General features: G+C 41.4%; 2 protein-coding genes across 7 annotated transcripts; one reads left to right on the top strand and one right to left on the bottom strand.

Annotated features, from left to right (window-relative positions):
- Nucleotides 1-242: 242 nt before the first annotated feature.
- Nucleotides 243-1,967, bottom strand: tcta (T cell leukemia translocation altered). The gene is made up of 3 exons (XM_003448309.5): nucleotides 1,729-1,967; nucleotides 1,592-1,643; nucleotides 243-743 (listed from the first exon to the last, which is right to left on the bottom strand). Exons 1-3 carry the CDS (start codon nucleotides 1,937-1,939, stop codon nucleotides 701-703), a joined length of 306 nt encoding a protein of 101 aa, XP_003448357.1. The 5' UTR covers nucleotides 1,940-1,967; the 3' UTR covers nucleotides 243-700.
- mon1bb (MON1 secretory trafficking family member Bb) lies at nucleotides 1,590-8,360 on the top strand. 6 transcript variants are annotated; one of them, XM_013273253.2, is made up of 7 exons: nucleotides 1,590-1,706; nucleotides 2,775-2,888; nucleotides 3,528-3,622; nucleotides 3,712-4,305; nucleotides 4,673-5,465; nucleotides 5,778-5,925; nucleotides 6,742-8,360. In XM_013273253.2, the coding sequence occupies exons 3-7, from the start codon at nucleotides 3,544-3,546 to the stop codon at nucleotides 6,967-6,969; spliced, it is 1,842 nt and encodes a 613-aa protein (XP_013128707.1). In that variant the 5' UTR covers nucleotides 1,590-1,706; nucleotides 2,775-2,888; nucleotides 3,528-3,543; the 3' UTR covers nucleotides 6,970-8,360. The 6 variants fall into 6 exon arrangements, with proteins under 6 accessions (XP_013128707.1, XP_019214793.1, XP_013128708.1 ...); XM_019359248.2 differs by lacking the exon at nucleotides 1,590-1,706 and adding an exon at nucleotides 1,925-2,337 and having other exon boundaries at nucleotides 2,695-2,888; XM_013273254.3 differs by lacking the exon at nucleotides 1,590-1,706 and adding an exon at nucleotides 2,035-2,171 and having other exon boundaries at nucleotides 6,742-7,984.
- The last annotated feature ends 1,249 nt before the right edge of the window (nucleotides 8,361-9,609 follow it).

Below are 9,609 nucleotides of genomic sequence, written 5' to 3' on the forward strand. Positions count from 1 at the left end.
GAGGAGAACAGTATGTATGTAAACAGTAAAATGAAAAAGTTATAGGGTGGTGGATACTCCTAAACTCTGCAGTTTCAATAACAATGCAAAATGGCTGTTAAAATAAAGGCTGAAGATATGAAACATGATCTGTTTTTATTGTGTCTGATTTTAAAATGACCATAGATGAACCTTTAATAATTCACCAAAAATTTCATATATATATATATATATATATATATATATATATATATATATATATATATATATATATATCTCACACAGTTCACTGCAAATTATTTGGATCATAAATATTCACATACACAAGTCAACGCAATACTCAAATCAGTCGTATTATATATGTATATATATTACAAAAACTATACATGTGATCCTGTGTCATTACTTGGAAAATGATTATTTGTTTTCCTTTCATGCACTATTCAAGTACAGTTTTGATCACGTATCACCAAGTGACCAGTTAAACACGTCATTTTAGTTCTTTATGCACAATAAGGTCCTGCTCAGTGAGCAGTATCAAGAGACCAAATTAAACATTGTATGAATAGTGGACGTCACTCTAACACTGTTAGAGTGACGTCCACTGGCATGGCTAAGTGATTGTGAAAAACCCAAACAAACTGGTCTGCATTTCGTGTCTCTGTGGGACATACAAATTGTCCAGCCCTCACTTGGGTAAAGTCCAGCGATCAAGCTTCCATTAATCCCGATGAATCTTTGGACCATCCCCTGCTTTACCTTCCCTGCAAAGACAACAAGATTCAATAAACCATTTAAGTGTGGTGAAACATGCACTTGCCAGTCACTTTGTTAGGTACCTCTGTCCAGTCAACTGTGGCAGCAACTTACTGCGTGGCACAAGTGCTAGACAAGCTGGTCTGAGTATTTAAGAAACTGCTGATCTACTGGGATTTTTTCACACAAGCATGTGTAGGATTTTGAGACACTGGTCTGAAAAGGAGAAAATGTCAAGTAAGCTACAGCTTTTTGGGCCAAACTGCCCAGAAAGAGGTAAGAGAATTGCCAAACTGCTTCGAGCTGAAAGGAAGATAGCAGTACCTCTAATACCCAACCATCAGAATTAGGCTATGCAGAAGAGCATCTCTGAATGCACAACATGTAGGGCATTGAAGGTGATGGCCCACAGCAGCAGAAGACCACACCACATGACACTCCCTTTAGCTTAGTGCAGTACAGAAACTGAGGCTACAATTCACATGGGCTCACTGATGTTGGTGCTCTAAACGTGTGGGCATATTTTCTTGTCAAATTCTGGGCCTGAGGATCACAGCCTACCCGAGTATTGTTGCTGACTATGTTCATCTCTTTGTGACCACAGTGTACTCATCATCTAATGGCTGTACAGCCAAAACACAGCTGCAGCAAGTGTGCGATGCTATCATGTCAACTTGCAACTTGTTGAATCTAAGCCATGGAGAATTAAGGCAACGCTGAAGGCAAAAAGAGGGTCAAACTGGGTACTAGCAAGGTTTACCTAATAAAGTGACTGGTGATGGTGCGGTGGTAATGAACACGATTTCTTATTAATCACTTGTGCAATGCAAACTTGACCCCGAAATCGGCCACCTACCATCCACTCGTGTGTGCAGCTGTATCCGGTGTGCCTCCGTTCTGTCCGGTCCCTGAAAATCAACACACACAGATCAAGCTAGCGTGTTAGCGCTCACTTAGCAGGCAGCGCACCGGTAAGCAGGAGGAAAAACTCACCTTGTCTGTAATACATATCGTTCACTGTATTTCCGTAGACTTTCCACGCGAAGTGAATGGCGATTAGACTAAAAATTAACCAGCTGAGGAGTATTTTGAATATGGACACTCTCATGTCGTTGGCGAGCCAGTCGTCTACAAACTCAGAGAGAAACGACAGGCAGCTGTCAGCGATGCGGGATAGAAACTCAAAGTCCCACGGCTCCTCCATGGCGTCCGCTTATTCAACTGGTGTCAAATTAAATGACTGGGCTGCGGTGTCTGTTTTAGTGATTTATAAATCAGCACTCTGGTTTGGAGGTGTCATATTCCCCATTTCTACCGTTATGATGTTTACGTACGGAGAGGAGCGGAGAGGCAATCGGACGTGACGTAGTACGCAGGACGACTACTTCATCACGTACACAACAGAGCCTTTCAGCATCGGACACTCTTAAACAAATGTGCGTGGCTAAAATCTATATTTCGACATCATTTGTCCAGGTTGTGTTATGGCCTTTTTTCCCCTTTTTAAGAAAGAAAAAAAAAATCTCAGCTAAACCGTCAATCCCCTTCATGTGTACCTTGAAGATATGGAAAAGAGTCGTTGAAGCTAGTTTAAAGAGAGAGGTGACTATCAGTGAGCAGCTGCACTGTGTGTTTGTGAAGAAGATGATTGGTTGCCTGAGAGGAACTGTGGTACTGTATGAGAAGGCGGTCAGGAGGGACCCTGGTTAAAGACATGTATGAGGACAGCAAGACAGTAATGAGTGTGCTATAGGAATGACAGATGACAGAGGGTTCAAGTTGGGGATGGGAGTACATGCTAGCTTTAGTATTAGCCACCCGTGTTATATGGAAAATACTGGATTTAAGTATTAGTTTAATCCAGAAAAAAACATTTTATTGGTCAATATAGACGTAAAACATTTTTGTTTTAATTCACATTGGGTTTTTTTTAAGTTCTCCGTCCTTTCTTTGTCGCAGAAAGCGTTTCGCTGTATTATACCTGCTACAGCAGCACCCATACATGTGCTGCACGTTTATCTGAGATTTGTCTCTTCAAGTTTCTGTTACGAGCCCACAACGAGAGAGGGGGGAGGGGCGGGACTAACCGACGCCAGTGAGCGCGCTGATTGGTCAGCTGAAGTTGTCATCAGAGATTCCGGATGTCGGCTTCGGTAAGGGGAAAATTTGTTTTCTGCTTCTCATTCTTGACAGCTTGTTTGCAGTGGGGCTGCTGATGAAAGTCAGTGTTGACATTAGACATTCAGTCCAACACGGCGACGGTACAAAACCGTAAGTTTCACTCTTTCCCCGTTTATCCGGCTAATTTTAGATAGCCACGGTTGGCTGCATGAGCACTGTTAAGCCAAGGCCATGAAATTGATCTGTATGTGTCGCTTGCTAGCACCCAGTGTTAGCCGTGTAACTACAGTCAGCGTTCATTTATTAGTTACTTATTAGAAGGGTAAGCATTACAGGACGTCTGAAATTTATCGTGCATACGTAGATAAGTTATTATCATGCGGACGTTAGCGCTCTTTCTCTACCGGCCACTTAGTCCAGTTTCTCCTTGTTGATGTGTAGTGAAACATTAGACAGACTGCTAGCTGTAATCAGGTTTAAATTCCACAGTGTTAGTAACTTGGAGTTGGAGTAACTCTCCTCTGTAATCATGTGACCTGACCACTGGTCCAGTATGAGTGCTTCTATTCATAACAGACTGGAGATGCATGGGATCTTTGATTTTTATCTGCAAAAGCTACAATGCATGATTTATAAAGCAGTTTATTCCTCTCTGTCTTTATTCTTTCCAGAGACTGGGATGGTATCATGGAAACAGCCAATCATCAAGAAGGAGAGGCGGCGGCAGTGAAGATTGGTGATAGCCCTTTAGAGAGTAATCAACCTGGTAAATAAGCTACGTAATCACTCTTTGAAGCTTGTCTAATTTTAATCTTCATCACTTACATCACACGGTGGTTTTTGTTTTCGTTGTAGCTGACTCATTGGCAGCCTCCTTCTCCCTTTTGGAGAATCACATGTTTCCTGATCCAGTAGAGAGTAATGGGAGCGCTGCTGTTAGCAGAATCGAGCCTGTGAATTCGCAACCACCAGATGTTTCGGCAGAGCATCTTGGTTTGGATGAGAAGCCTCCTTCTGACCAAGTGATGAAGCTAGACCCTGAAAAGACAAAAACCGAGTGCCAGAATGACGTGTCCATGCAGCCGGCTGATGGAACAACTGAGGACGATGCCACTGACAATGACCAGAGCGACTCTGGGGAATTTGTTGTAACAATGCTGGCCAAGGCCAAGCTTGAAGAACAAGGTATAGGTGTGAAGGGGAGGTCGTCCCCGCTGTTGGAGGCAGGCACGCAGGAATCTTCCTCATTTACATCTCATCGCGATGAGGATGTCACGGCTGACAGCTGGCGGCAGCACAGGAAACATGTTTTTGTGCTAAGCGAAGCCGGTAAGCCCATTTATTCCCGATATGGCAGCGAAGAGGCTCTTTCATCGACAATGGGAGTGATGATGGCGCTGGTGTCTTTTGTCCAAAGTGGAGATAATATCATTCGCTCAGTCTACTCAGGTGAGAATGTACGGCATCGGCCAAAATGCAAATTTGAACAGATTTTTATCTATGATGGTTTTTTCCAGCCACTTTCATGTTCATGTTCACTAAGTTAAAAGGAAATCAGACTTTTTTTAAACACACCAACAAGAGCAAGCATGGCTCTGGCTCACTATACAGGGCAAAATTATTTGCAGTTTGACAAGAAGCTCCTGCACCATAGAGAACAGTCTCTGAAATATAATAAGCAGTGCATTCCCTGTATTGTTTTATTTTGAGAACAGTGAGCTTAGGGGATGGCTGGTATCCTTAGGAGCAGTTTTAGTTTCCATTGATTGTTTTTTTTTTTCTAACATTTGCTCATGTTTTTTCCCCCTTCCCTCAGACGAGCACACCGTAGTGTTCCTGCAGAAAGGGCCCCTAGTTCTGGTGTGCGTCTCCAGCAGTCGTCAGTCTGAGCAGCAGCTGCAGGGAGAGCTCCTTTATGTCTACTATCAGATCATTAGCATGCTCACCCAGGCCAGTATATCCCGCATCTTTGAACACAAGAAAAACTACGACCTGAGGAGACTCCTGGCGGGCTCAGAAAAGATCCTGGATGGTCTCCTCAACTTGGTGGATTCTGACCCCAGCTTCCTGCTATCGGCAGTGCACTGCTTGCCTCTAGCCTCCTCTCTCAGGGACTCTCTCAGCCAGATCTTGCAGAAAGCTATCACACCCAATCTGGTTTTCTCCATCCTCATTGCCAAGAACCAGCTTCTAACCATCGTCCAAGAAAAGACCGTCATCGAGGACTCGCGGCTGGAGCCAGCTGACGTTCACCTTCTGCTTAACCTCATTGGAGCTTCCTCTGCCTTTCAGGCTGGCGAGATCTGGACCCCCATCTGCCTCCCGCTCTTTAATCCTGACTGTTACTTTTATGCATACATTTCTTACCTGGACCCTCCAGAATGCACTGTTTGTTTGCTGCTGCTCTCGACAGACAAAGAGGCTTTTTACTCTGTAGCCGAGTGCAAGAGAAAGATAGAGGAGGCTATGATGGCTCAGAACTCCCTGAGCCTCATTGCCAAAGCCGGGACATACAGTGTGAGCCAAGTGGGCGTCTCAGACCTCAGACACTTCATGTACAAGCCCTTTGATGTGCCAGACAACTACCGCCAGCTCACTCAGTTTACCAGGTGTGTGTTTGTTTGTGTATGCTTGCTGTCCTTGCAGTTGCATAAGGCTGATATGAGCCTAAACTAGAGTTTAAAATGTAAAAACCTTTTGCTGCTACTGATAATAATCTCGTGTGAGAAGTACAAAAGTTGTCCACTAAGATATTTTTAGGCTTTTTACAGTGCAACATTGTCCTGTCAGCGTTAGAAATGGAGTTTTAATAGCTTACAAATCAAGCATTGTGTGATTCTCTTTCCACTACAATGTTATTGAAAATGTTTTGGGTGTTTTTTATGTGACACTTGTATCTTATGATGCTTTTCTGTATGTAGCCCAGAGATGGAGGCACCATACAGCAGTGAAGAGGAGAAAATGAGACTGCTGGATCTCTATCGTTATATGCACGGCCGCATCCACAGCACCTCACGACCCCTCAAGCTTATCTACCATGTTGCTGAGAGGGAAACTCTGCTAGCCTGGGTACGTACATTAGTTTGTGGCTGTATTCTTTCTTACTGTGTTTGTCTAACTTTGAAATGATTCTTCCAAAAGATCGACACTACACTCAACAGTCAATGACCAATTTATTAGGTACACCTTGCTAGTACCTGGTTGGACCGTCTCTTGCTTTCAGAACTTCCTTAATTTTTTATGGCACAGAATCAACAAGGTGCTGGAAACATTCCTCAGAGATTTTGGTTTATATTGATGTGATAGCGTCACACAGTTGCTGCAGATTTGATGCAAATCTGCCGTTCCACCATAAGTGGATTGAGATCAGCAGTTTCTGAAATGCTCAGACCTTGCCGTCTGCCATGAAAACCCATGACACATTCATGCTAAGTCACTCAAATCACCTTTTTTTTCCTATTTCTGATTCTTGGTGTGAACTTCAGCAGAAAATGCAACCATCTCTACATGCCTAAATACATTGAACTGTTGTCATGTGATTGGCTGATTAGATATTTGCATTAAAGAGCAGTTGAACGGGAGTACCTTTTTTTTTTTTTTTTTTTTTTTTTTTTTTTTTTTTTTTAGGAAAAAAAAAAAAGCTTAGCTTAGCGCAAAGCCTTGGAACTGGGGCTTAATAGTCCATTCATTGGGAAGCTTTTTTCAGAAGGCGTTGAAAAAAGCTGTTAGCTTGCTTCCAGGTATTTTCCTTAGCTAAGATAACCAGCTCCTAACTGAAGCATCATTGATCTTCTCATCTAACTTAGCAAGAAATGTAATAGCTCTATTTCTTATTTCTAAATGTATTTCACAGTCTTCTCTTGATTGTTTTCTTCTTTACTCAAGGTCACAAGTAAATTTGAGCTGTACACCTGCTTCAGCCCCCTGGTGACAAAGGCCTGTGCCATTACTGCTATCACTAAGCTTCTAAGATGGATTAAAAAGGAGGAGGACCGTCTGTTCATCAGATACCCCCCAAAGTATTCAACCACACCAAACCCCAGCAAAAGCTCTCGAGGAGGCAAATCTGACCAGCAAGACTCCACAGATAATGGCTTCTTATCTCTTCTATAGGACTCTGTTAGCACTAATAGAAGTGGCTCTGCCTCATTCAAAAATAGTTTGTACACTGGTTTCAAGACATTTTTGAACCCTCTTGACACTCATGAGACCGACAAACTTTGACCACTGGAATCCAACACTACATTTTACGCTATTTAAGGAGGACTGGTGTCTTCGAAACCGGTGTTATTAGTTCTCCAGGAAGCATTTCATCACATTGCTGCTTTTGAGCAGAAACGGGGCAGAAGCGCATTAGTAGATTTTAAAATGAACTGTGACAGAACATATTTGCAATGGTGTATTTAAGCGTTTTTATATTGTTTTATTACAGCAACAAGAACCTTTCCTCATGAACAGCGAATGGAACATATGTTACATATTTAATGAGTTAGCATGAGGAGGAAAAATTAAGTTAAACTACCTTTGGCAGATAAGATCGTTCATAATCTTTATCTCCTCGCCCTAATCACGAAAATTATGTTGCATAACATAATGTCACAAAACAGGATATACAAGTTGTTAGAGTGTGTGCTTTTTGGGATCAGCATAAACTGGAATACGAAAAACTGGAACTGCTAGAGGAGGGATAGGCCTGGCGTGAGTCACACGAGGCCACAAGCAGAACGTTTTCCCTCCTTCATAGAATTTGAAAACATGTCGTTTCTCATCTTGCTGATGTTTAGACTCGAAACGAGACTTTGAGTTTTATTGATGTTTCATTTTGTGCAGCAGATTAGTAGGAAACCCCAGCCTGATTATTGTCACTGTTAAGTGTTTCCATTGAAACAAAGCAGACCTTATCAGTTTCTTGATAAGGTGGGAAGATGCCAATGAGCTCACGTGTTTTGTTCTGCAGATACCTTTAGTATGACACCTAATGTAGTGAGTTCAGGTATTCTTTTTGCATAAGAGTTTTCTAAAGGTGGTCTGAAAAGTTGTTTCATCCTTGTGTCCTCTGAGGAATTTCCTGTCAAGTCTTAAGAGTTTGTCTGTAGTGTTACAAAATAAATCCCAGGATGCACAAAAAGCAGTTGTCCTATTTAAGTGGACCATTACAAAAATAAATAAATAAATAAATAAATAAATCAGAAGACAAATGAAAACCAAGTGACCATTAGTGCCCTAATAATTTTCTGTTTTCTGGAAAGAACCAAGCATTGGAAAAGCAGGTGAGCTTAAAATGCAGTTTTGGGGATGTACAGTACAGTCAAACAATAAATAAGAATGACAGAAATATATAACACTTACTTTTAAAGTTATGGTTTGAAGGGTGTATGCCTTAATTAGTGCCACATTATATATGTCCTTACAAGAAACCCCAAACGACATAACTGGTAAATTTAAGCGGTTATTGATATCACGTCTTTGATTCTTAAATTCTGAACCTTCCATCGTTTTATAAAGCAGTGTAGCTTTGCAGAAACCAAACTAGTGCTAGTTGAATATTTATCACCAGGAATTTTGCCTCAAACAATCAGAATCACCTTGTGTAGTCTAACGGTAAGTCCTGCATTCCACCAGCTTTAATGTGGCATGACTCATAACAAGTCCAGGCTGCTAACAAGTGTTAGCATCTTGTTTCTGTGCAGCTGTACTGTTCAATATAGTCAGAGCTAAAAGTAGGTGATGACTTTAGAGGAAGGAAAAGCATCTTGGTAACATGTTAGAGCAACTTGTCACCAAAATAGCTTCAAAGCAATTTGGCTTTAAAACCCACAGCAAGAGAAATGTTCTTGCAGTTTGTAACAAATAAACAAATCATAGATATGATGCACAACAAGTTTTGTTTGATAGTCGAACACTCTGGCTTCATTAGACATACCTTAAACAAACCAAATGGTTTAAAATTGATGGCAAATTTTTAATTTTAGCGCTAAAAATATAGAAGAATTTTGTTATTCCCATTTATATAACAAATAATTGCACATTTCTAAATATCCAACAAGGTTTGTAGTTAAATAGAGCATCTGCATTGCTTAACCAGCTGTTGCTGATTGAAAGGGAGCGAGGCTTCAACAAAAGGGCTGTCAGCTGAAATAATGAAAGGAAACATGTAACTATGTAAGCCGGCACAGACTGTGGTAAAACATGTTGTTGTTCCCAGTCAGCTGTAACCAAACTTTGTAGCAAATACAAACAAAATGGTAAGGTTATGAAAGGAAGACATACGGGTAAGATGTAAACTCAAAGCAATACGCCTTTAAGATATAAACTGTAGACACTGGAGTTGTTGTTTATGACAGAGCCGTAAGAAATGAACCAAATTTGCACCAGTAACAAAACGCAGACGAAAATGAGGCTAGAGTGGGATAACGAGGGGCAATCCTGAACTGTGGATGTTCGGATGAAAGTGATGTTCGCTGATAAATCTGCAACTTTTGTCTGGCGTTGTTCTAATGTCAACGTGACATGTCAGGTAAAAGACCAGCAGAGAAGGCATTCATTACCTCAATAGTAAATGAACAGGTCTACACTGAAACGTTGGGCACTTTTCTCATTCCTTTGATTGAAAGTGGCTTTGATGATGATGAAGTCACGATAATGAAGACTTTCACCGAGCAAAGACTGTTAAAGCTTTCCTTCAGGACAGACTCAGTAATTCAGTGATGTGGCCAGAAAAAAATGTATGGTTGAAATTTAAAACAGTGGTTT

This window comes from Oreochromis niloticus, linkage group LG5 (assembly GCF_001858045.2).
Source record: "Oreochromis niloticus isolate F11D_XX linkage group LG5, O_niloticus_UMD_NMBU, whole genome shotgun sequence".
Classification (NCBI taxonomy): Eukaryota; Metazoa; Chordata; class Actinopteri; order Cichliformes; family Cichlidae; genus Oreochromis; species Oreochromis niloticus.

Excerpts from the sequence above, each read along its gene's own strand:
- tcta (XM_003448309.5), bottom strand. The coding sequence starts at position 1,939 with ATGGAGGAGCCGTGGGACTTTGAGTTTCTATCCCGCATCGCTGACAGC. Across the intron at positions 1,644-1,728 it reads CGATATGTATTACAGACAAG|GGACCGGACAGAACGGAGGC; the intron begins GTGAGTTTTTCC and ends GTTGATTTTCAG. Across the intron at positions 744-1,591 it reads GCTGCACACACGAGTGGATG|GGAAGGTAAAGCAGGGGATG; the intron begins GTAGGTGGCCGA and ends TTGTCTTTGCAG.
- mon1bb (XM_019359248.2), top strand. The coding sequence starts at position 2,170 with ATGTGCGTGGCTAAAATCTATATTTCGACATCATTTGTCCAGGTTGTG. Across the intron at positions 2,338-2,694 it reads AAGCTAGTTTAAAGAGAGAG|AAAGCGTTTCGCTGTATTAT; the intron begins GTGACTATCAGT and ends TCTTTGTCGCAG. Across the intron at positions 5,926-6,741 it reads GGGAAACTCTGCTAGCCTGG|GTCACAAGTAAATTTGAGCT; the intron begins GTACGTACATTA and ends TCTTTACTCAAG.